Raw genomic sequence first — 26,667 nt, forward strand, 5'->3', positions numbered from 1 at the left:
GCCCAGAGCATGTGGAAGTGGGCTATCCAGAGGAACATCTTCCTCATGGCAGAACATCTCCAAGGCAAAGACAACCAGATGGCGGACCTGCTCAGCAGGCACAGCCATCAGATGCACGAGTGGGAGATACACCCCTCAGTGCTCCACCCATATTTCCAGCAGTGGGGTCATCCGGAGATAGACCTGTTCGCCACAAAGGAAAACGCAAAATGCCAAACCTTCGCCGCCAGATTCCCACACCCGCAGTCTCAGGGCATTGCGATATGGATGAACTGGTCAGGCAGATTTGTGTACGCTTTTCCTCCAGCACCGCTCATACCACTAGTGGCACGCAAACTGTGGCAGCACTCCATGACACTCATCCTGGTTGCTCCAACGTGGGCAAGGCAGGCCTGGTACACCACGTTCCTGGAACTTTCAGTGGTGCCTCACCAGCGGCTGCGCCTCACGCCTAGTCTCCTCACTCAGAGCCATGGAGACATTCAGCACCCAGATCCGCAACAGTTGAGCCTTGCAATATGGCTCCTGAGGTCATAGAGTTTGGCTACCTCAACTTGCCCCCTGACTGTATGAACATCATCAAGGAGGCAAGGCGGCCTACAACTAGGGCATGCTATGCAGCCAAATGGAAGCGATTTGTCATCTACTGTTCCAATAATGACATTAATCTGCTAGATGCGTCCACGCAAAACATCATATGTTATTTGTTGCATCTATACAGATGCAATCTGGCATATAGTTCCATCAGGATACATTTGGCCGCCATGGCAGCATATCTTCAAAACAGGCAGCATCTTTCCCTTTTCAGAGTGCCTGCCATTAAGGCTATTTTGGAAGGACTCAAAAGGGTGATCCCTCCCAGACACCCTCCTTCACCTGCCTGGAATCTAAACATAGTTCTTACCAGACTCATGGGGTCACCCTTTGAACCTCTTCATTCTTGTGAGATACAGTTTCTTACATGGAAAGTGGCTTTTCTGATAGCCATCACATCGCTAAGAAGAGTTAGTGAGCTTCAAGCCCTAACAATTCAAGAGCCTTTCCTACAAATTCATGCTAATAGGGTAGTGCTATGTACCAACCCTAAATTCATGCCTAAGGTGGTGTCGCAGTTCCACATTAATCAAACCATAGAACTGCCAGTTTTCTTTCCAAACCCTGATTCTGTGGCAGACCGAGCACTGCACACCTTAGATGTTAAAAGAGCTCTCCTGTATTACATCGACAGAACAAAAGACTTTAGAAAGACTAAACAACTGTTTGTTGCCTTCTCTCCACAACACAAAGGCAACCCTATTTCCAAATCAGGTATAGCCAGATGGATTGTTAAGTGCATACAAATCTATTATCAGAAAGCTAAACGCACATTAACAGTTCCCCCAAGAGCGCATTCCACACGCAAGCTAGGGGCATCCATGGCTTTCCTAGGTAACATTCCTCTAGAGGATATATGTAGAGCAGCCACATGGACCACCATACATACATTTACAAAACACTACGGCATAGATGTGCACTTCAAACAGCAAGCTGCTGTAGGACAGGCTGTTCTCAGAACTCTTTTTCAGACTGCTGCAGCTGGCACGGGCAACCACCGCTAAGGAGGTAACTGCTATTTATTCTATGCACAGATATGAATTCAGCAGCCCACATGCCTCGAACGGAATATGCTACTTACCAGTATGCATCTTTTCTTGGCATGTAGGGCTGCTGACATTCATATCGCCCGCCCTCCTCCCCGGTGCCTGTAGCAGCTGTAGCACTCAGAATCATTCTCAGGCATGGTCATCACTTACTGTATTACACTCCATCTCTGCCACAATGGCGAAAAAAATCTGAGGATGGAGAGGATGCCCATGCGCACTGTAGTCCAGGGGAGCAGCCACCTATCTCGTGATACTTCGAAGACTCTTCCAGGACAACAATGTGCAATCATCCGGACCCAACACTAGGCGGCGATCTATGCACAGATATGAATGTCAGCAGCCCTACATGCCAAGAACAGATGCATACTGGTAAGTAGCATATTCCATCTCCACATCAGGCTCTGCATGGGTTGCGGGTCTGTCTTTGAAGGTCTTTCTGCCGTTCATCAAGAGGAGGCCTGAGCAAGTGTTCAAGGATCACACCACAGCCATGTGGTACTGCAGCCAGGAGCGCAGAGTGGGGGTTATGTGCCAAACCCTGCACTTCTGGAGGTAGTTGGAGTGCCAGAGTATGTTCCTGACCGTGAACCACCTGACAGGGTCCCTGAATGCTAGAGCAGACAATCTGAGCAGGCAGCGTCTGGCAAATCATGAGTGGTGTCTCCATCCTAAGGTGGTATAGGACATCTTCCATCAGTGGGGGCAACCCTGGCTCTCTTTTCGCCACCGTCACACACAGTGTTGTATGTTTGTGCATTTGTGTTTCTGCAAGAGCACTTGTTAGGACATGAATTTCAGCTGGAATTGAATGAATGACTCCTGTATGCTGTCCTGCCCCTGCCTCTCCTGCTCCAAGTTCTGAAAAAGCTCAGGAAAAACCAAGCTCAAGTGGCTCCGTATTAGGCTAGGAGAGTGTTGTATCCAGAACTTCTCAGCATGAATATCTGTTCTCCAGTCACTTTGGACAGACCTCCTGTCTCAGCAACAGGGTATAGTCCGCCTCCAGAATCAACACCTGCGTGGAGATGGAGCGGTAGCAACTGAATGTGTTTGATCTCCTGCCTCATGAAGTGGTGAATCTATACCTTGCCACCAGCTGCTCTTCCACTACATCCATTTACATTGGGCGCTAAAACACATTTTTGGCAATCTTCGTAACTGCTTTTGACAAGCAAAGCTTTTGGACGTCCTAGTGTTTGTTTTATCTGTGACCCAGCAAGGACTTGCAGTGGGCACAATAAAACAAATTGTCATCCCTTTAGACCTTTCTGCTTTTTAAAAAAAATCATTTTTATTAGTTTTCACTTTGCAACCATAAGAAAACAATCTGGGGCATATACATGTCTCACATCGCCATATTCCGCACTCAGTCAGCAGCAAATACTACACATTCACAAATATATATTATTGTTTCATGTTCCATAACTTCTGAATCTCAACTTTTGGTTTGCCATCCTAAGGTATCAATCCCCCTCTGAGTCGAGTCACTGTCTTCAGGATCTAATGGTGGATTAAAAATTTCTCCTCTGTATGTATTCCATGCACCCCATATTTTACCCCAATTTTTTGGGCACCTTCTGTTCTTGTATACTGCCCTTTCAGCTATCATGGCTGCGTCCATATCTTTACTCCATTGTGTTAGGGTCGGCACCTCCGCGGCTCCCCATTTCTGCGCTATATTTCTTTTTGCCACCATCATACCCAAGTTAGCCCAGCTTTGACCCAAGTGCGTGAGATCATTAGGCTCCCATATGTTTAAGAGGCATCGCCTGGGCTCAGGTAGCAGCAACATCTCCACCTGCGAAATTGTTCTCATTACCTGTGTCAAATATTCCATTATCCCGGGACAATCCCATATAGTATGAAAAAAGCTCCCTTCTTCTCCACAGCCTCTCAGACAATAGGGATGTGCAATTTTTCCTATCGCATGTATGGTGTGTCTGGTGTAGTAGGAGCGGTGTTGAATACGTAATTGTACCAGTCGGAGTCGTTGGGGACGCCAATGCTTCTTGCCATTCTGAGTCATCAATGTCTGCAAGGTCGTTCACCCATTTATCCCTCAGTGGTCCCGTTGGTTCAGGGAGGTTATTTACAAGTTTACAGTAGGTTAGAGTGGTCGCCTTCTTTGGCATATAATCTGTCAACAATCTATCTTCCATTGGGGATGCCTCCGGGACCTCAGAGCCAGCCGCTAATGCCCTCACCAGAGCGTGTCGTATCTGTGTGTATCTAGATAATTCCAAAGGAGCCAGTTCATACTGCTTTTGTAAGCTTTCAAAGGCAACCACTTCTTCTTTCTGCCACATATCTCCGACCGTTGATATCCCAATGTCATCCCAACGGTCAAACCCTTTACTATGTCTGAAGTTTCCTAACCGTTTTGTGTCCCATAACGGAGTAAGCCGGTTATCACTCCCCGCCATCCAGATCTGGTCTGCGCTGCGTGCCACTCCTCCAGGGTGTGTCGCAGTGGGTCAAACTTTGTCTGTGCTAATTTTTTATCATACAGGGGAGCCAGCATGTCTCTCACACCCAACTGCGCCCTATCTGCCTGCAATGCCGGGTCCGACTGTGGGAGGTGTACCCATTGGTTCACCACTTTTAGTTGTGTGGCCCAATAAATAAAGTTTAACATCCGGAAGTGCTATCCCACCGTCATACCAACTACACACCAGCTTGGCCTGTGCAATACGTGCTGGTTTATTGCCCCACAGCAGACTGGAGACTTGAGCAGCAATAGCTTTGAAGTAGGAGGGTGTCACAAGATATGGTGTATTTTCAAGAATGTATTGGAATCGCGGTAGGGCCATCATTTTAAAAAGAGCTGCCCTCCCCAACAAAGTCAGCGGCAATGTTTCCCAGTGATGTATGTCCCTTTTGAGACGTTCTAGTGGAGGTTGCAAATTTTTATTATAGAATTCCCCTGGGTTTGTCGTAATGTGGACTCCTCAATATTTGAACGTGCTGTCCACTATTTGAAGTGGGCAATTGTCGGAGAGCCGTGGTGGTGGGCCGTGTAACATGTACAAAAGAGACTTGGACCAGTCAAGGGTGTATCCAGATGCCCGACCATAAGCTGTACATATGTCCAATAGACTAATTATAGAGCGTCTGGTTTGGGATAAATATAGCAAAATATCGTCGGCATAGAGGGAAATACGGTCCTCCCACGTATCGGTCCATCTAAGGCCTCTTATCATTGGGTCCCACCGTATCCACACTGCCAATGGTTCCTGCACTAGCGCAAATAACAGTGGCAACAAAGGACAGCCCTGTTGCGTACCTCTTGCCAGGGGGAAGTCCTCCGAGATGTCGCCATTAGCGGTAACATGTGCTAGCGGTTTGGTGTAGAGCAACTGAACCCAAGAACAGAACTTCGGTCCGAACCCCAAATGACGGAGTACTGCGAAAAGAAATGGCCAATGTATCATGTCGCACGCCATATGCGCATTTAGGGACACCACCACTGCTGGCTCCTGCACATACGCAGAGTGCGCAAGCACCCCTTCTAACCTTCTCAGGTTGAGCGTTGTGCTTCTGCCAGGCATAAAGCCCGACTGGTCCGGGTGTATGAGCTTTTCCAGTTGTGATGTGAGTCTGAGTGCTAGCACCTTTGCCAGGATTTTGGCCTCTGCATTTATGAGAGAAATAGGCTTATATGAGGCACAGTCGTCCGCTGACTTTCCTGGCTTTAGGATAGCCACTATGGTGGCCGTGCGTTGGCCCGGTGGGAGTTCTCCCATCTGTAGACTCTCAGTGTACATTTGTAGCAGATGTGGTGTTATAGAATCTGACATCGCTTTATAAAATTCAATAGGGATACCATTGGGACCCATCGCCTTGCCCGATTGGAGTGTCCCAATGGCTGCCTGCACTTCCTCTTCCGTGAGGCCAGCTTCTAAGCCCAGTGCTTCTTTGGGGTGTCCATGTGGGCATGGCCAGGTCTTTAATATGGGTTAGTGCTTCGACATCTATTGCAGAGTTTGATGAGTATACTGCCTGGAAGTGGTGCGCCAGTTCTCACACTATGCGGTGTGGGTCAGTCAAGGGTTGCCCCTCCCCCGTGTCAATCTTTGCTATCCATCTACCCATTTTTTCTAGCCATGCCAGCAATTTCCCTCCTTTGTCGCCGACATAGTATATTTTGTGGTGCGTGTGTGTCATTTGCTGTCTAGTCAGGTGTGCCTTGTACCGCTGTTGTGCAATGTGTAAAAGGCGTGTGGTTTCAGGGGTTGGGTCTATAGTGTCTTGAGTCCGCAGTCACTAATGCCGTCTCCAATGTCTGTAATTCCAGCTGCCCTTCCCGTTTGTGAGCAGTGATGGAGGCTATGGCCTGTCCCTTAAGGACTGTCTTAAACGCTTCCCAGAGAGTGACCGGTAAAGCAACTGAGCCATCATTGTCCTGAAAGTATTGTTTTGTAGTTTTGTGGAGTTCTCCCCTGATCTTTCGGATTTGAAGATAACCGGGGCGTATTGGGTATATTCGGCGCCGCTTCCGCCGATGACGGGCATATCTGAGCAATAGGGGGTAGTCGTCAGAAATACCCCTCGGTCTAATTTCTATTGTGTCAATCTGTTGGAGGCTATCCAGCGAACCTATGAAGTAATCTATTCTTGTGAGAGTATTATGCGCATTAGAATGATGTGTATTGACGTTCTACAGGGTGGTGCCCTCTCCATATATCTACCATTCCCATAGACCTTTCTGCTTTTGCCGGACCAAACATCCTTGTTTAAATCACCTGTTGAAATAAGATTTATTAAACATTTGACGCACGTTTCCGCACAAACAGTTTGATGCCCCAGTGGAACCTTAATTGGGTCTTGATGTGTCTCATGTATACGCCCTTTGAGCATGTACATGGCTGTTTGTAGCATCATCTGACCATAGAGACTGTGTTCCACATTGCGATTTCTTCAGCTAGTCCTGTGAGCAAACTTAAGGCACTGTTAATGCAGCCCCCCTACACCATCTATACTAATTAGTGATGAGGATCCAGGTGACCCTCTTAGCAAAAGTAGTATTCCGTCACATGTTGGGCAGTCTATCAGTCTACCAGCATTCTTTGCTCCAGCTCACCCCTAAAGAGCAGGACATGATTCAAGCTGGATTGTATATCATGGATTGCACTTATTTGCAGCTGCTACGTCCAGTGGAGACATTCATGCATCTATAGTTTCAGAGTCCTAGTGGCATCACTTGCCCTTTAGAAGGGGGCTTACGGAATTTGAATAAAATCACTACAATAAGATCACGCAACAGACCTTGTTTACGTTATGCATAGTCTCAAAAGAATTTATAGGAAAAGTGAAAACTGACCTCATGTTTCAAAGTAGGATTTTGTTCTCACTTGAATTTTCAGTTACAACATTATTTGAATTTGAATTTAAAAACATTTATTGAGCGCACTTTTACCGAGCGGTTTCATGGCGCTTTTCAGGTTACGACCAGCATCAGCAGCAAGAGGAGGTTAGGCAGCCAAAGCTCGGGAAAAAAGAAAGGTTTTGAGGTTTTTTCGCAACTCTATATAAGAAGGTGAAGTGCGGAGGGAGAGAGTTCCACAAAGCTGGGGCGAGGACCGCAAATTTTGCCCCACCAGCTTTCTTCTTTTTGAAACGGGGGGTGACCAGGAGTGCCATATGGGTGGAGCGGAGTTCTCTACCCGGCAGGTAGGGCTTGATGGCTGAGCATATAAACTCAGGAGCGGTGCCCATTCTGGCCTGAAAGGTGAGGCAGCCAAGTTTGAATAAGGCTTGCTCTCTCACAGGCAACCAGTGTAATGCCTGCAGCAAAGGGGTAGCGCGATGAAATTTGGGCAGGCCATGGATCGGGCGAGCTGCCTGATTCTGCACTAGTTGCAGGCGGTGGATAGCATAGGCCGGCGCGCCATTATAGATTATGTTACCATAATCGAGGCGCGAGAGCACCATTGCCATCACGATGACTTTTAAAGCCGGGAGGGAAAAGAAGCGGGAGATCTTCCTGATTGTCCTAAGGGAAAAGAAACAAGAAGACACCACTGAACTAACTTGGGAGTGAACAGAAAGTTGTGAATTGAGAAGAATCCCAAGGGTTTTAACTTTGGGGACCGGGAGTGGGGGAACACCAAGTGATGAAGGCCAATAGGAGGGAGACCAGGGACTGCACCCACCTCCGGTCAAGACCAACTCTGTCTTGTCCGGGTTGAGTTTGAGGTGGTTGCAGTTCATCCAGTCCTGAATGAACAGCATAACTGTTTGAACATTCTGGGCGGATGAGGGGGAATGGGAGAGGTTGAAAATTAGCTGGAGGTCATCGGCGTAATTGAACACCGTGACCTTGAGCTGCTGCAACATAAAAATGAGGGGGTAGATGTATAAATTAAACAAAAGAGGGGAAAGTGAAGAGCCCTGGGGAACACCGCACTCTACCTTACGGGAGGCAGCAGTGAAGCCGGCAAGGTGGAACGCCTGAGCCCTCTCGCTCAGGAAGGACTCGAGCCATGAGAAGGCTAGGCCCTCTATGCCCGCCGCCCTGACACGGGTGAGGAGGATGGAGTGGTCCACCGTGTCAAAAGCGGCGGACAGATCTAAGAGGATGAGGGCTTGCGAGAGGTTGGTGTCGATGCCTTCACGTAGCCCATCCATCACTGAGATCACCACCTTCTCCGTGGAGTGGAGGGGCCGAAAGCCCGCCTGGCAAGGGGAGAGGCAGTGATTTATCTCCACGTGAGTGCTCAGGGTACTGGTGACATGGGTTTCTAAAACCTTTCCCAAACAAGGCAGGAGAGAAATAGGGCGATGGTTAGAAGGGGATGAGGGATCGGCGCCAGCCTTTTTTAGGATTGGTATGACAACCGCAGATTTATGGAGACTAGGAACAACACCATTACTGAGTGAATCGTTGAGGAGTGTGAGAGGCGGGGTAGGACAAGCTAGAAAGATTTCTCTAAGGATGTGAGCGGGGCCAAAATCCAAGGGGGAGCCCGACTTCACCCGTTGGAGCAGTGGGAGGAGTGTGGCTTTGGTCAAGAGGGGAATACTGGTTAATTTGGAGATGGTGGAAGGGGGGGAGGGATTAATGAATGTAGATGATGGGAGAGGGATGTTGGTTTTAATCTTTGCGACCTTCTCAATGAAGAACTCATTGAGCGAGTTGCAGAGAGATTGGGAGGGAGGAATCCTAGCCGTAGCTCTGTCGGATGAGGCCAGTTCATGCACAGTGGCAAAAATTTCTTTAGACTGGGACTCCGCTGCCAGTATCCTGTTAGAATAAAACTCAGTTTTGGCATCAAGGATGCCTTTTTGTAAATCTGAAGAACAGATAGGTAGGTGGTTTTTAGCACAGGACAGTACGCCCTTCTCCATGCTCGCTCGGCTCTCCGTGCAGCCAATTTCTTCTCCTTAAGATCTGAGGTGAACCATCGGTTGGCTGCATGGGCTTGCTTGACTGTAATTCGTCCCAGGGGAGCGAATTTGTCGCCCGCTTGAGTCAGCCAGTTGTTGATGGTGGCCAGCTGAGCAGGGGCTGCAAGGCCTGAGAGGTCAGGGCTGGTTTTAGCCAGAGACGAGCAAAGGGACGGCATATCGGCTTTGCCCCATTTCCTGATCCAGATGTTCTTAGGGAGCAGGGGTTTAGCCTCAGGGGCTAGGGCAAGGGAAAATGAAATGAACGCATGGTCTGACCAGGGACAAGGAGAAATGATGGGGGGTGTAGTGGGGATGTTCAGGGTCCAGATCTGATCCAGCATGTGACCCTGTATATGAGTGGAACTGTGAATGTGAGGTATAAAATTAAGGCTGGTCATAAGATCAGTGAACTCCTTAGAGAGGGAGCTTTCAGCAGGATCGTTTGGCCAGAAGTTGAGGTCCCCTAGGACTAACACTGACGAGTTGTTTATCGCCAGTGTGGCCAGGAGATCTTGGAGGCTGGAGACAAAGGAAGGAGTGGAGTGGAGTGGAGTGGGGGGGGGGGGGTTGGTAGATAAGAACAGAGGTCAGGGGGGTCTGACAGGAGGTCGATCGTGTTACCAGGTAATCTACTTCAGGAATGGGTGGGAAGGGAAGGATCTGAAAGTGGAGGTCAGTGCGAGCTATCAAGGCCACTCCTCCGCCTCTCCTGCCCTCCGGACGGTCCGCTCGAATGGCAGAGTATGAGGGGGGCAGTGCAGCTAGAACATTGGGCAGGGAGTCAGCCTTGAACCAGGTCTCTGTTAGAAACAGGAGATCCGGTTCATGTGTGTCGATGTAATCAAATAGCTCGTACTGGTGGTTGACCGCCGACCTAGTGTTCAAAAGCGTGGCCGCGGTATTAAATACCGGTGTATGGGGGGTAAAGGGAGGGGAGGGAATAAGCGGGGGGGTAGCAGGCGAAGGGATCAGCTGTGATATGATCGCGGGTGGTGTACAAGAGGGGAAAGAGAGCAAACCAAGGTGGGTCGGATAATCGGTAACAGAGGGTCCAGTGACACCGGGTTCCAGTATGAGCAAAGCTGGAATGATGAGTATGTGAGTAAAGGGGTATAATGAGGTGCCCCCAGCCCCGGCCGGCCGCGGACGGGCGCAGACGGGCTTGACTCTGGCGCAACTCCGGCGCGCCTACGTCGCGCCCGCTGCGCTGACACATGTGAGCCGTTTAAATGGAGGATTAGCGTGGGGGGGAGTGGCGTGGGTGGGGTTCGCCGGCCCTGCCCAACCCAAGATGGCGGCCGCGGCCGCTGTGAGCCCGCGATGATGATCAGCCCACAGCCAGCCACGCACAGCCCCTAGAATCAAGGATGCAGGTTAGTAACCTGTTAACTTTGAGGGCAAAGTTAGTACACAATTAAAAACGGTAAAGTTAAAGCATTTAGAAGAGCGTGTCACCGCTCGCAATCAGCGTGACAGAATGCGCTTTTTTAAAAGCGAAACAGCAACCATCCAGCTACTGCCAGCACGCCCACTGCCACCGGGCTGCTCGTAATCACTGGGAAGGCGCCAGAAACACTCCTAAATGGAGGAGTAGCGTGGGGGGAGTGGCGTGGGTGGGGTTCGCCGGTCCTGCCCAACCCAAGATGGCGGCCGCGGCCGCTGTGAGCCCGCGATGACGATCAGCCCACAGCCAGCCACGCACAGCCCCTAGAATCAAGGATGCAGGTTAGTAACCTGTTAACATTGAGGGCAAAGTTAGTACACAATTAAAAACGGTAAAATTAAAGCATTTAGAAGAGCGTGTCACCGCTCGCAATCAGCGTGACAGAATGCGCTTTTTTAAAAACGAAACAGCAACCATCCAGCTACTGCCAGCAAGCCCACTGCGACCGGGCTGCTCGTAATGCTCTTATTATAGGAAAGCAGTATCTATTTTCGTGGTTACCCCACTTTTTCCTTGGTGTCAGTATTATTTTACCTAGCCTGACTAGGATCCTGCTAATCAGGACCCCAGTCACTGTGCTCTCTCCCTAAATTGTACATCCACAATTGGCTACTGGTGTACCCTTGTAAGTCCCTAGCATATGGTACTAAGGTACCCAGGGCATAGGTCTCCCATGGGCTGCGGTAAATATTCTGCCACCCATGCGAGTCTACTTAAACTAAGACTACAGGCCTGCCATTGCAGCCTGTGAGTTGGGGCTTGCACCTTTCAAGACAGATATAAGTTTCCTTATATCTGAGGTCACTACACTTAAAACCTATAATTCACCCCTATGGCAGGCTCTTCAGTCCTGAGGGCAGGTTGCTTGCTTATAAGTCTGAGGGTGCCCCTACAGGAGCAGGAAACCCTTAAAACCCCCGGACTTTGTAAGTGTGGTCAGCCATTTTAATACATATCTTGGACATCAGTCATTGCGTGATGTCCATCTATATAGTGGCTGCACTGAATCAGGTCATGTTTGGTATCAAACATGTTGGAATCATACCCAAACACTGATTTCAGTGTTCGAAGTATGATCCCATATACTGGGGGGCAAGCCTGGAACCGAGACTGCACCAAGGAAGACTCTTGCTACTCCTGGTCTTGCTGTTCTGCAATTCTTTTTAATTGTCTGTGTTTCTTCCAAGTTCTTCAACAGACCTGTGGGCTTCAATAACACCAAAGTAATCTCCCTTGAAGTGAAAGAGTCACTCCCCTGCAACTGCAGGCACCGCAATGAAGCTGACCGGTCTGCTGCTCCTGTCGTTCTACGGACTTCCAGAGGCTCAGCAACACAGATGGTTCTGCAACTCCCTTGTTGCCTGACCTGTCCTTTCTGCAATTTTGAGGCCAGTATCCCTTGTCGGAACCACCCGGACTGAACCCGTGTGCACTGAGTCTACTTGCTGTTGCCAAGGCTTTTTGGCTTTGCACTCCAGAGATCTTCAGGCTACAAGAAGCTCCAGCCTCCATCATCTCTCCCCTCCAAGCTTAGCGTCTTCACTGCATCCTCTGCACTGTGGACCTTCATTCTTGGTGACCTGCTAGATGTCCTCTTGTGACTCCTGTGCCTTTGGGTCCTCCTGACTGTCTTCTACTGCTTCACTGGGCTCCCCTGCTTGCTCGGGGGCCTGCTCTGACTCTTCTGTTATTGGTGAGTCCCTTTGACCTTGCTGGTCCCAACGTTGCTCCTTCTTCTTTCTCCATGCTTTTTGCAGCCACCAAGGCTTGTTGGTGCTTCCGCCAGACACCAACCACCTAGTAAACGACATCCGACGTAGAACAGCTCGTGCACGTCTCCTGGTCTTCTTCAGGGTTGACTGGTCCTCACAGCTGCAGTGACAAGGTCACCGTCAACTCTTCTGAACCTCCCGACATTGGTGGGCATTGCATCTTTGTGCCTCCTGGTCACTTCTTAGTGTAGTGGTATAGACTCTGTTCCCTCTGCTTGCAGGTTCTTCACTTCCAGATTCCAACCTTTGATTCCATCAGACTTCTTCACTGTCCTCTCCAGAGGCATTTTCTTCTAAGTCTTACATTGTAATCTACGGAGGTTTTGGACGTCCCTCCGCCCCTATGCACCTGGCTTCCCTGGTGTAGGGAACCTGGTTCCTGGGCGTCCACGGATGGGGTCGCTCTCCAACCTTTTGTCCCCAAAGGGAATTCTTTTGGGTCCTCTGGGAAGGGCTCTTCAGCAAAACGTCAACACAACATCTGATAGAGACTACTAGCTGCAGATTCCTTAACGTAGAATTATCCCCAGGCGTATGACTGGATCTGGAAGTTTTTCTTTGCCACAGCATCTCTGCGCGCCGGGGGGAGGTACCACGTGACTCCGCCCTGACGTCGTCCGCGGGCTTGACGTCAGCAAGGTCACCTAAGCCCCACCCCGGCACGCCGACGTCAGTTTTTTCTCTTTTCTGCGTGCAACTCTGATCCGGTTTGTGTTCTGGCCTTTTCACGCTTTGCTTTAACCCTTTCGATGCTGATGACGAGCTCAGCTCGTCATCACCCACGGGTGTCGTGTGCTGATGACGAGCTGAGCTCGTCATGGTGCCACTAAAATGGCATTTTCCAGCACAGGGGGGGAAAACGCCCAGCAGCCATGTGGTTAAGGAACAGTGTGCGAATGCCTTCGGGCTTCAAGACGTGTACTGGTTGTGCATGACAGTGCGACGGACCCTCACCCTATCTGTATGTGGTGTTTGGACGAGCACCATGACTCAACGGACTGCGACGCTTGTCAGCACCTCAAACCGAAGTCCCGGTGGGAGCTCCGGATCAAACTGCTGTCGGCCCGCTTGTCCAGGTCGGTGTCATCCCAGCGTCCATCCCCTACCTCGGAAGCCAGGAACCGCCAATTCGGTCTGCGGCATCGCTCTGCACTATGGCCCCAAGGACGTCACTCGCCAGCTGGTAGGTCCTGCAGCTTGTCTCCGAGGCCTTGTCCTCGTTCGGCGAAGGGCGCCGGTTCCTCTCAGGACGTGCGCCCCAGCCAGTCGCCACCCTACCCGCCGTTTCCCGGCGTCGGAGCGACGAGGGCCCAAATGAAAGCCTACGCTGCAGCTCTGCAGGCTTCCTTGGCCCCTCCTCCTCCTCAGACGCCTTCGGATCCCTTGCCTCGTGCGGGCCTTCTGCGGAATCACCGGCGGCTTCGTCCCCGGCGCCGACAGGTTCAGCTTCAGGATGTAGGAGTGTGGTGTCGTCGTGGCTTGGTCCTGCGGGGCTACCCTCTTCGACCCACGGCGCCCCTGCCTCGCGGCAAATCCCTTCGGGGCTCCCTGTGGCCTTGCAGGAGGTCGCCGGGACTCAGGGCTTGTCCCCGAGTTACCCTCAGCCCTCTGAGCGGGCAGCTTTCCTCCCCGACCCTGGCGGTGCCGCGGGTGGAGGCCGGGGCGCTTTCCCGAGTCCCTCTCAGCCCTCTACGCAGGCTGCTGCCCCGTATGAGGTCGAGCCGGTGCCTTTTTGGTGCGGTTCCTTAGCGGAACCGACTCCGACCCCGCCCCATTCTCCTAGGGAGCACGTGGTGGTGGAGATCGGGCTGGTGCCGACCAACTTCTAGCCGGCGCCTGTGGCGGACTCCACGGCGCCGTGCCGTTGTTGTGTCCTTGATTCGTCTCCAGAGGTTCCTTCCTCTCCGGAGGGTTGTTATCTCCTGGTCTCTTCCTCTCCGGAGACAGGATGCAGCATCGTTGCTTTCTCACCAGCGTCTTCCAGGGAGGGCTTCGCACCATTCCCGCAGCCTCCACCCTCGGACCCTCTTTTCCGCAGCTCGCGGTTGGTCCCTCCACCGCCTTCTCGAGGGTCCCTCCGGTTCCCACTCATCCGTGGATGCCCCACTATTCAGGGGCTGGCTGCTTCCCCCTCTAGCTGGACTTTGGGACGGACGGCTCAGTTTGCAGCCGTCGCCCACAGAGTAGTTGCTTTCCCCCCCCCTCGGCGCCCTACGGAGGCCAGTGTTGCCTTTGTTCGGGCTATTTCAACGGCCGCTGGCATTTTGCGAATGGGTAACCCCGTCACCACATTTCCTACGGATAATCTCTTGTAAGTTCTCCACCAGGGCTCTGGTGGACCGGAGCTGTTCCTTCCTTTCAAAGCGTCGCTCCACAACTCTCTTTTGGGGGCGTCCTGTCATGAGTGATTTGGTGCCTCAGCCGCTCCTGCATCGCCACCGTCCTGCTCAGCAAGACCCAGTCTGCCTTTCCTTTCACCCTTCTACTCTGGGCTATCTTCTGCGGACTGCTTTTCCGACATTGCCTGTGGTGTTGTTTCCTCTGTCTCGGGAGGCCCGGTGGTTGGATTCATGGGGGGGTGTAACATCTTCGCTTCATCCAGTGCTGCTTTGCGGGCGCTCAACAATCTTTGTGTGGTGGCCAGGGCTACCTCTAGCCTGTGGGATTCTGTGGAGTTCCTTCTTTCTCATGTCTCCCATGAGGGTGCTGTTATATCCTGCTTTTTCTCCCTCTTTGTCCTTTCTTAGTGTTGGTATCTGCTTGGCTATGTCATGTCTCTGTGATGTCATCCAGGATTCTACCTGTTGCTATTCAAGGGATTTATCAGTTACCTGGAGGCTGAGCAGGAAGTTATCTGCTCCCGGTGGGGTTTCTTACCATATTACATTCCTACTTGAATGCTGTACCTGACTATCTAATCCCAAGAATAAATATACTACATGAACATTACAACAAGGACCCATCATCTTTATTTTACAGAATTTAACACTGGCGACGAGGTAAAAAAGGACCCATTTAAAAGAAAAGGAACTTCAGTGAATTTAAAGAGATCATCATTGCAACCAAAGACAAGAAGAGAAACGTTTAAAATTACTTTCCTGCGTCTGGGTGCCCCACTGGTGTCTGGTTCCAACGGACAGTCTCAACCCAGCACATTAGAATAACCTTTGCTGAAGTAATACTACTACTAAATCATCTGGCACTAGAGCAAACTTAAAGGACTCCCTCTTTTCATCTAGTGAGTCAGCGTTTTACGTGAGTAACCTTACTGCTGCTGTCTGTCCTAGGTGTGCCTGTGCTACTTCTGCAACCTCCTGTTTAAATGGAAGTGTGCCTGTGCTATTTCTGAAATCTGCTGTTTAAAAGATTGTCAGCTCACTTTGTGACTTCAGTTTATTGCCTGCGCAACTTGTGCCAACCTGCTGTTTAAAGGTCTCCTGTTTACAAAAGCGCTACTAACTGGGACCGTTACAACCTGCAATTAAAATTAAGTCTGCCTGCATCAGTCTATGTGAACTCCATGTTTCGGTACCTTGGAGGTTGTGCACTAGCAGTTTGAGTGAAGAGACGGCTATTCTACTTTGTTATTTGGCTTGCCGTGTGGCCTACGCTGAGACCGGATGCCTATTTCTGCCAACCACGTCCTGAGCATACTCTGCAAACTGTGCTGGAATTCACATGCCAGCGCTTGGCTCTACACCATTTGGGAGTCTGTCTACATTCCTGACTTCGAGAATTGGAACTTGATCTGCACACCATTAACTTTTGACATTACACTACGTTTGGATCTGTAATCCGGGTGAGAGATCGCTCCCCGGTGTTTGCCGTTTCATGATTTATTTATTTATTTCCCTTGAAAAAAATTGTGTTCTCCATCAAGGTACTGTTTGATTTTCTTTACATTTTCCCATGGACATTTTTACAGAGCTGTTTGTGTCTCCCTTCATTTAAATGACAACGGTGACTACTTTTATTATTTTGATTTGTTATGTTTAAGATGTTGTGAACAATTTTGCATATTTTCTAATTTATGCAATGTGTAGTTTGCGCTGTAATTTACCCTTGAGTGCATTTTTTCTAAGTACTGTGGTGTGCTAAATATCGATTTATATGCTCAATACTTAGAATTCTGTTTCTAGGTTATGTATGTATGCTGTTACATGTTCTTTTCTGTGTGGATTTGCAAGTGATGCATTTTGAAATAATTTATTCTATTATTGCCTACTTTACTGGAGCCACGTTAGTGCTCAACCTTTGTTGAGGTGCTCATTTGCTTTCATTTTGGTGATGATTTGTAGGCGTTATGCTTATTGGGGTCATTTATGTGCTCAACTATGTTGAGTTGCTCCAGTTTGTTTTCATTCTTAGTGATGATGAGATAGAGTGATGCTCAATATTGATGTTTATTTCTGTTATGAACCACTTTATAGTGCTCTATTGTTAGAGGTGTTCATGTGCTTGCTATTAGAAGCCATAGGGGCTCAATTTTATTGTCATTTCAGATGAACCACTTATAGTGCTCTATGGCTAGAGGAGTTCATCTATTTACTGTGAGGAGCTGCAGGGCTCAGTTTTAATGGTGATTTTCTGTTACTTACTGTGAGGAGCTGCATCGGCTTAGTTTTATTCTATTGATAGAGAAGTTGTGCATTTTCTGTGAAGAGCCGTTTTGTCATGAACCACTTTTACTGTGCTCTATGTTTAGAGGAGTTCATGTATTTGCTTTGAGGAGTTTCGCTCATTTTATTGTGCTTTATTTTGGAGGAATCAAAAATATTCGAATTTGAGGAGTTGATATTTCATTTTCTATATACGGTACTGAGCCATACTGTACCTTTGCTCATTTGTATTGAGATGTTCAGTTTTCATTTCATTTAAGCTTACATTCTTTTGTTAGCTTACGGTGCTTGCTCAACCTTTGTGTCTGCGCCCCTTTGATATTACCTCTTCTTTCCATCTTGACTAAGAGGGTGTTTATTTCTGGTGCATATATGTTCTTTCTTTCTTCTGCCTTTCTGCTTCTGCCATCTTCTGTTTCATCTTATCCATGTTTTCAATTAAAGGAGGGAGGTGTGTTATATCCTGCTTTTTCTCCCTCTTTGTCCTTTCTTAGTGTTGGTATCTGCTTGGCTATGTCATGTCTTAGTGATGTCATCCAGGATTCTACCTGTTGCTATTCAAGGGATTTATCAGTTACCTGGAGGCTGAGCAGGAAGTTATCTGCTCCCGGTGGGGTTTCTTACCATATTACATTCCTACTTGAATGCTGTACCTGACTATCTAATCCCAAGAATAAATATACTACATGAACATTACAACAAGGACCCATCCTCTTTATTTTATTGAATTTAACAGGTGCCCGCGCTGATCTACGACACCATGTGTTGGATGGCCGAGAGCTGGCCGTGCGGCCTTGGATGTTGCTGATGCTCTCGGCCGTGCTATGGCCAATTCTGTGGCTCTCCATCGCCATGTTTGGCTGTGGAATGCTGTTTTTCCTGAGAATATTAGGGAGCGTCTGGTTGACCTGCCCTTTGATGGGGGTCCTTTTGTTTAACACTCATGCGGACTCCGCCATTCAGCGTCTCCTTGCGGGGCTCCGTCCTCCTCCCCCTCCGTAGGCTAGCTTGTTGATCCTCGTGGCTTGATGGGAGGCGTTATCCCACCTGCTTCTTGGAATCTGGTGTTTTGAGTGAGCCATGTGTATGTTCTGTGTGGCTTGACGCACCTTCGGGTCCCTTGGTTGGCCCCCTCTCTTCTGTTGGGTGCTGGTCCAGCCCTTTTGGCAAGGGTGTATTTTTGGGCAGATTGCTAAGCCGTCTGTGGTTCCTACCGCAGGTCTAATGTTCTTGATCTCTGATGCAGGATTTTTTTCCCTAAGAGTGGTTTTCATGTTTTTTTTGGGACTTGTCATACCCTAGGTGGGGTACTTGTAGCTATTGTATAGCTCTATTGTACGCTGGGAGGGTGTGGACTCCATTTTGCAAGTTCCTCGCCTTTCCTGGCATCGCTGTATACCGCTTGTGCGGTTTCTTTGATCTTGTCTGGGCGTAGCTTGCGCTGCTCCAGGTTCTGTCATTCTCAGTATCTGCTGCATCGCTGGACCAGCTTTTGCATGCCGTCTGCGGCCTTGTGCTGTGGTGCTTCCGCCCTTTTTTGTTTGGCGTTTTGGCCTGGTCCTCTGTCTGGTGTTCCAGGGAGGATAGGATTCCTGGTATTTTCCTGTGTTCTGGCTGACGACTTTAGTCCGTCCTATGTATTTCTCCTCTTCTGGTTTGTCCCACTTCTTTTCGTATGTCGGTTTATGTCCGGAACGGTCTCCTTTTAGGGGTTGTTCTGGATTTCCCTGGCCTTTGCCTTCGTCTTGCGCTCAGCTTGGTCTGGGCGCTTGGTTTCATGGTGCTTGCCGGCTGCGCCCGCCTGCACTTTCTGGTCCACGGCCAGGGACCTTGGCGTTGGCTCTTATGCTCCTGCCTCTTGTTCTGCTGGAGCCTTGCAAGACTACGTCTTTCTTCTCATGCCTGCCTTTCATGTCTGTGGAGCAGTTTCTGCCTTGTCTGCTGACTCGAGGCTGTGGCCGGTTCAGCTGTCCACTTTACTGTGTGTGTTCTCCTGTGGGGGATTTGCCTCCATTTCTTCTACTTCTCCTTGGAGTCTTGGGGTGATTCTTTCTTCCTCTGTACTCCTCTGCAGTTGTCTGTCCCTCCGGGGCTTTCTGGCGGATGTCCCTGGTACCTTTGCTGGGCTTGGGTTGTCCTGGCTTCCCTTTGCCTCGTCCTTGCTTCCTTCTGCTTGGTGGGGGCTGGGCCGCCCTTCTTGTCCCCATTACAAATCCCCTGCTGGGGCCCTGTGTTTCTGGCCAACTGGGAGGCTCTCTCGCAGGCCCTCCTCCTTTCTGGGTATGGCTAGGGTACCTATTCTATGTTAAGGAATCTGCGGCTTGTAGTCTCTGAGATGTACGAGTTACATACCTTCGGTAACGATGTATCTGGTAGAGACGATTCTAGCCGTAGATTACTTCACGACCCACCCTTCCACCCCGGTCTGCGAGGACCTTCAGCTTGGTCTTGTGAACTCGTCTGCCTCTGGGTGGTTTTGCCTTCTGCGCGTGCCCTCTTTCACTTCCTCCCTAGTGGGATGCTTTGTTCTGTTTGTTTGGTCCACTTCTTCTTTTCTGGTGATTGGTTGATGGGTTCCTGGGTACTTTTGCGTCCCTGCAGCCTGGTCTTCCAATGTGGGGCCTACTCATGCTCTTCCCCTTTTCATTGCTTGACATTTCTGACTCCTCTACAGTCCTCTGAGCTGGGGTCTCTTGGCTGTGCCTCGGCCCTTAGCTCTTACAGGGGATGCGCCTCTCCTTGCTGGTGGGTGCTGTCTTGGGGTAATTTGTTGTTACTCTTCTGTTCTGGTCTTGTTGTCCTTCACGGTTTATGGACTGCGATTGCAGGCCTCTTAGTCTGCTGTGACATTTTTTAAATACATTTCTGCCCCCAGGGAAGTTGTCACATTTGCTTGCAGGGTTGCTTCGCAGTAGCTGTGCTCTGCTCTTCCCTTCTATGACTTTAGGTGCCACAGTGCCTGGCACTCTCCTGAATGGTGCTGTCCCTCACCATTTGCTTTTTTCCTTTCTGTTTATCTGATTTTTTCGCACACTGTTCTGTATTCTCACAGTTTTTGTTTGTGATGGCTGTGCGTTGTGGCGTGGAAAAGTTCTCAGAAGAAAACTGACGTTGGCACGCCGGGGTGGGGCTTATGTGACCTTGCTGACGTCGCGCCCCCAGAAGACGTCAGGGCGGAGTCACGTGGTACCGCCCCCGGCGTGCAGAGATGCTGTGGCAAAGAACATTTTCCAGATCCAGTCTTACGCCTGGGGATAATTCTACGTTAACCCCTTCCACGCGGATGACGAGCTGGGCTCGTCATGGCGTAGCCTCCTCGCACGCTGATGACGAGCCCAGCTCGTCACGTAACATGCGCTTTTAAAAATCTCAGCGTACGAGCGGAATTCCGCTAGCGCGCATGAGCTTAAGGATTCTGTGGCTAGAATCGTCTCTACCAGAAACATCTTTACCGAAGGTAAGTAACTCGTACTTCTCCATTGACTTCCATTGGTCACCAGCTGTGTTCCCACTCAGCACACAGCCTCAGTGGAGTACCTTGTGCCCCCGGCTCCTCTGGGTCTTCTGGTCCAGGTCCTGTCCTCCTCTGCAGTTCACATTCCACTTTCCTAGTATATGGTTTGCTCTTCCCCAGGAGACCACTGTATTTTGTGCTACTTACCTGATTGCATTTGAAATATTATTCTGTATTGTGTTGATATCTCCTGTTAGGCGATATACCAATGTGTTAGTGAGCGTTGCGTAATAAATAGAAGTATTTTTATATAAACGCTGTGTGATTCTTTTTCATTTAACCTTACACTATAAGATTAAACTGGTAAAACAAGCTGTTTCACCCTCCTTCAAAATAAGCCTGAAAGCTGCTCTCCACAGCTACCATTTTGAGAGCTTTCTGTGGTTATCAAAGACCACTAAAATATTTATAAGGTTTGCCTGGATTAGTGCAAGGTGCATCACTTAAGTGTGCACCATATACTAAGCTAGCCTCCTACAATTATGCTTAAGGCGTTTATGTACTATCATTAAAATATGTTTGGATGTATTAATGCCTCAGCTTTTTTATATTTTAGGAGAAGGAGAAAGAGTTGGAAAAAGAGAGAGAGAGAAAGGATAAGGAAAAATTGGAAGCAAGATTCAAAGAAAAGAAGGAAAAGGATGAGACCACACCTACACGGAAAGAAAGGTAGGTTCTTGTTCAAACATGGACATTCTTTCCGAGAACAATTATATTCAGATACATACAAAATACACATCCTTGTTAATTAGGATAAAAAAATAGATTTTTCTGAAAGATGGAATCCTAGTCTCAAATTGTCCCAAATTTTCAAACTAATATTACAACCCAATAAAGGATGGAAATTTGTATTGAACTGTGTTCAAGTGTTTTGATCGAAGTGCTGACCTTTATCCAGTCACACTATTCCACTTCAGACCATGTCCTCAACTTACTCTGGTCAACACTAGTCATCAGTGGCAGTTAAGTGGTTGACCACCTAAAATTCCAACCCAATTTTCTAGGGTTCCTTCTTACATCCTTCCATCTATCCCCATCCCTACGTTGTTCCTGTCAGGATTAGTCGTTATGTGTATATTCTCACTTTACACTAGGTCCCTTGTTGACTTCTAGGGAGTAGTTTAGTGGACAGTATTTATTTACACCAAAAATGACGGGATTTAAGCAGTGCCACAATTGCAGAAAGCAGGTGCCTGGCAAAAATCTGGACAAGGTGTCTTTGGTGTTTGGGCCCCGGACACAACTGGGTCTTGTGATAGTGTGGGCTTGTGCACCTTAAGGCAAACAAGAGTGGAAGGTGAAGCTGTATGGTGCCACGCACAAGAGGAGGTTGCAGTCTACATGTCATTCCTGCTCCAAATCACAGACCCGGACTCTGGGACCACTCCTCCAATTCTTCCACTTCCCACTGAGTCTCCTGGTAAGTCCAAGTGCAAATGCAAGCATAAAAAAGCAAAACTACTCTAAGGAGAAGACCCAAGGCGTCAACAAGTAAGTCACTCACTATTGCGGTCCTCAGTTACTGAGCTGATTATACAGTTGATCTTGCCACTCCCAAGCCGCCAGCAGGTCCCTCCCCGGCGCAGTCTGTTCCCTTGGGACCCCTTATCAGACCGTTACAGACTACAGTACAGATTGCTATTCTGAGCCCACAATCCATGCCAGTTCTTATCTTACTTGATCTTAATGTAATGTACGACTCGCTCCAAAAAGTGTATCTCTCTGCTTGGCTGCTCAAAAACTAAAGTGATTTAGAAAATCCATGTTTTTAGTGTCTTCTTAAAATTTGTGAAATCCTCGACGGTACGGATATGAAAAGGGTAGGATCTGTAAGAGAGCTTTGTTTTTGGACCTTAGCTGTCTGGAGGGCTGATAACGGACTCTCAAATGAAGATAGACAGGGAGGGCCTTATGTACAGCTTTGTGTGTCAGGCAGTATTGCCACCCCAACACCATTACCGGCCCCAGAGGTTGATCTATTTCTGACACCCATGTTGGACCCTGAATCAATGTTGTTCCAACTTTGACCGATCTTACACTACGAAATTACAAAAGCAAACCCAGTTGTCATGTAGCCTAACACTAAACCTGTGCTTTTACAGCAACACAGCTATCAGGAGATGCTCCTTTACCTTTTTAGGTCGAGGTATATCCGGTTTGCCGAAGGCAAAACCGGATGTACAGAGATCTTATGTTGTACAGTAGGGCAGTTTAGACCCGCCTCTCAGCTCCGTTCGCTTCCATTGGCTGGCTTCCTAAACAGAGGCCAGCCATTGGAAGAGAAGGGAGTCACTCAAAACAAGCCCCGTCTTTTTCGGATTTGGGGGCGTCATTTTTGCTGTTCTTTAGACAGTGACGGACGTCACTCAGAACAGCAAAACACGCCCCCAATCCGAAATTTTTCAGAAGTTTTTGGCCGCCATTGTTGCCTGTCCACCGCCGAGTCTTGAAGTGCAGAGAGCCTCCTCCTCGAGTCGCCCGCGAGCCTGAAGGCAGCACCACAGTGAAGGTGAGCCGTTTTCCTGCCTACCCCGGCCTTTGCAAACAGCGCTTGAGCCCCTCCTCGTGCCCCCCCCACCGTTCAGGTCTGCTGCCGTGCGAAGCCGTCCCCGCTCCAAACTAAGGATCCGGGTAGGTTTTACTCAGTGAATTTACTGACAAACGCGAGATTGGGTAGTCGTTTTGTGCCAGGAGCTGCAGAATTTCGTCTGCGTGGTGGCTGTGCGTGTGCTTGTGTGTGCCGGGGCCGTGGTCGCCTGGGAATGGGGGCCGTGTGACCAGGAGAAAAGAAAAGCCGTTGCCGAACTTGGAACGTTTTAACCGCGGGTCGATCTCTTTCTCTTCTGCAGCCCTCGCCGTCAGATATGTTTTCGCCGCTCGTTTCTCCTAGTTTGCCCCCTGCTCTTTCCCTTTTATTTCGTTGCCCGTCTTCCCAGCACTTCCTCTTCTGTTCCCAGTTACTGTTCCAGAGAAGAAGGAAAGGCCGGGTCAGCCCTGCTAAGCATACTCATTAACCCCCTCCCTCCGCCCGCAGCTCTCCTTCGTCCCCCGCTCTCGTGCGACATTGTAAATGTATTTGAGCTGCTTCACCACCTCTGGTGCACGTGTAATTGCTGCTGTGTGCGGTGGCCAGCTCCACGTGACTGCACAGGCCCTGCTCGGGTTTATGGGACCAACACTGAAATTCTTTACGAGTAGTCATGCACTGAATACAAGAGACAAAAGTACGATATTTATTGCGAGGGTTGAGGAGCCTCCAAACCTCCACTAAGGCATAGTCATGGAGCAGGTCTTTGATCATGCCGGAAAATATGCCACAGCTTCATCCTGCTAGATCGGTCTGTTATATTCAGACCTCTGCCCAAATCCTGTTTATTGTCGCTAAATTCTGATATCACTCTTGAGAGGTCAGAAAACAAGTACGATTTGGTCCCTGCTGGTGCATGCGCTAAATCGAATACTAATACCTACCCCTGAATTCTGACTTTTGTAAAGACATATCACTCTGCTAAGTATTACAAGTTTCAGAATGCCCAGGGAGAAAAACTTACAAATTAAAGAATTGCCACCCCTCTCTTGTACAGTGCATACTTACAGCATCTGTTCACGAGTCCCATGCATTGCAATAAAAAAATAACCTTGTTTGTTCTGACTCTGACCCTGTATCAGAGCAGAGTGCACCCTAGGATGTTGATATTGATGATGGTGGTGGTGAGAGGATGACTTGCTCGCTCATTATTACACTGGTGATACCTTTTACCTTCTACAGAAAGCCAGGGGCTTGACACTTCTCCAGAGACAGATATTGACTGTCCACATGGGCCACCAATGAAAGAGTGCCACATCTGAAGTGGTGATTCGAAGGGCAGCCAAAGCCAGCTGTCCTCAACTGAGACTACAACAATTGTTTTAACAGAAATTCTGCATCTGGTGCCCTTATTTCCGTTTAATAAAGCTCTTTAAGATACTTTGAAAGCTACCTGGATGAATACATGTTCTTGCCTACCTTTGAACAGGCAGGTGGCCGGTCATCATAGAGTGACGCCCGGCAGCCTGGATTCTCTCACCATAAACACCTCTCCAGAGAGCATTATTGTCCAGGAATGGAGCATAAAATGCTAAAATCCAAATTTATTTCCCACCACTTGTCTGGATAGAGTGTGTAAAAGGATTGACGCTTTTGGAAAACATATGTTTCCACAGCCAGCCTTTCGGTCTGCAAACCTAATCTGTCTATTGGGCCAAAACATCCATTCCCTTAGTGACATAGCTAGAGAGATCTTGCTAGCAGTCCTGAAAGATTTTAGGGACTCTTTGTCCCAGATGATAAATGATAGGCAAGTCGCGGCCACATATGTTACCTTCGCAGGCTTGAATACTGTGGATTGTCTTGGCAGGATGTTTGGCATCATTGTAGTTCTTTGTCGATTTGCTTGGTGAGGTCCTCTTGGCTCTCCGACAATGTGTAGGCTTCGCTCATGGGCCAGGACTCTTCAGTGAGAAGGCGGATTCTACCTTTAAACTCTGAAAGACAGTAAAGCTACAGCACCTTCCTTGGGGGCTGTTGGCTCCTGCCATTCAAATCCCATATGAGTTTCAGAAATTTAGGGCCTACTCCAGAGGGCTGGCTTATAGACCAAGACAGCCTTCCTAATCAGTGCCTGAAGCACGTGGGTGTTTCAATTCTTGACCATTTTATCTTAGCATTAGTTTAACCCATTCGCTGTTGAATTACTCTAGGAAGTTGGCTGTGTATATGATATTGTAATTCAGTGGTAATACCGTGCACAGAGTCCGGGGGTTCCCCAAAAGTGTACAGAGCTCACTGCAAAACCCAAAGTGCTCTATTGGTCGTGTGGGCGAGCAGCCTATGGCCTAACACAGAGGAGTGTAAGGCATTAGTTTCACATCAGTGATCAGTAATGGACACAAATCAAGAAGGACATCCAGACCAATTTTAGAAAATTAAACTTGTTTGTACTATATATCTGAAAGAGACACGTTACTGATAGATTCCTTACCTTAGAATATCCCCAGGCATCAGACTGTATCCGGAAAGCTTTCATCAGCAGTACCTCTGCGTGTCGATAGGCGTTGTCGTACGGCTCCGCGTGCGTCGTATTCGCTGAGATGTCATCACTGGAGCTAGTTAGACGCGCCTACGTGCGCTGACGTCGGTTCTTTCTTTTTCCGCTCCAGCAAGCTCAGATTCGGAGAGAGCGGTACCCTGTTACTTGTTGACTAAGTACATTTTTTTTTAATAATTGTAAGTACACTGTACTCCTGGTGCATAGGGATGCCCGGTTTCAAGCTTTACGAGGCCTGTCCGCGCACAATGTCGCTGAAGGACCCACACCGTGATGAGTGTTTCTTCTGCCTGGGGTGTGACCACGACACCGAGTCGTGTTCCCACTGCCGGGCCATGGCCCAGAAAACTTTGCGGGAGCGTCCCGAAAGTGGCTGGCAGCCTAGGAGTCGGCCCCACGTCGTTCCAGGACCCGGGCCCGTAGGAGATCGAGGCCCCAGTCGCAGAGCAGGCACCATCATTCGAAGTCTTAGCACTCGGAGTCAAGTAAGGCGAAGCACAAAAAGTCGAAGAAGCGTCGCCCCTCTTCGTCCTCCCCTCGCCGGTCACGGGACACGGCAGAGGAGGCAGGTATCACAGCCCCTGCGGCTCCAATGGAGCCTGAGCAGTTGCCATTGGCTTACCCACCTTTCCCGGGTCCATCGGCGACTCCGTGCGGCCCCGTTGGAATGCCTTCGATCCCCGCGGACCCCACTGTTCCACGTTCGACGGCTCCGGCCCGACGTCGACGCCCAGAGGCCTCCATGGCTCTGGCCGTGGCTCCCTGTTCTTGCCGGGGGACCCCGTACGGCCCCTACCAACATCGACAACGCCGGCATCAACTTCTTTTCCGACGTCGGCACAGTGCCGGAGGGATGTCTTCCGTCGCAGATCCCGACCCTGATTGGGGACTTTTACCCATTATTCATCCATGTCCTCGTCTACTTGTGGAGGAAGGGAAGGACTCGGAGGGGTTTGAAGACCCTCTCGCAGCACAGTGCGAGTTTGTCCCAGACTGGGATGAGGAGGGTGGAGGCCGGTGGCCCGGTTTACACTCCGGCGCCTGGTTCACCATCCCCTTCAGCTACTATGGAGGAGAGTGGTTTCTTTTCCACTGTGCTACGTAGGGCGGCCGAGGCTCTTGGCCTCGAGCTCCCTACAGTGGCTGTCAGGACCAACCTACTGACTGTAGTGCTTCGGCCAGCTTCTTCCTCTACAGAA

At 49.4% G+C, this 26,667-nt stretch overlaps 1 protein-coding gene across 3 annotated transcripts in view; it reads left to right on the forward strand.

Moving 5' to 3' along the window:
• The window catches only part of U2SURP (U2 snRNP associated SURP domain containing), an 835,376-nt gene that overhangs the window by 761,084 nt on the left and 47,625 nt on the right, over nt 1–26,667 (forward strand). For all 3 annotated transcript variants that reach the window (XM_086943721.1, XM_086943722.1, XM_086943723.1), the window contains one exon: nt 20,938–21,050. In XM_086943721.1, coding sequence (XP_086799847.1) covers nt 20,938–21,050 — 113 coding nt within the window. The remainder of the gene's footprint in view (nt 1–20,937; nt 21,051–26,667) is intronic.

Source organism: Lissotriton vulgaris, chromosome 11, assembly GCF_964263255.1.
Source record: "Lissotriton vulgaris chromosome 11, aLisVul1.2, whole genome shotgun sequence".
Taxonomy (NCBI): Eukaryota; Metazoa; Chordata; class Amphibia; order Caudata; family Salamandridae; genus Lissotriton; species Lissotriton vulgaris.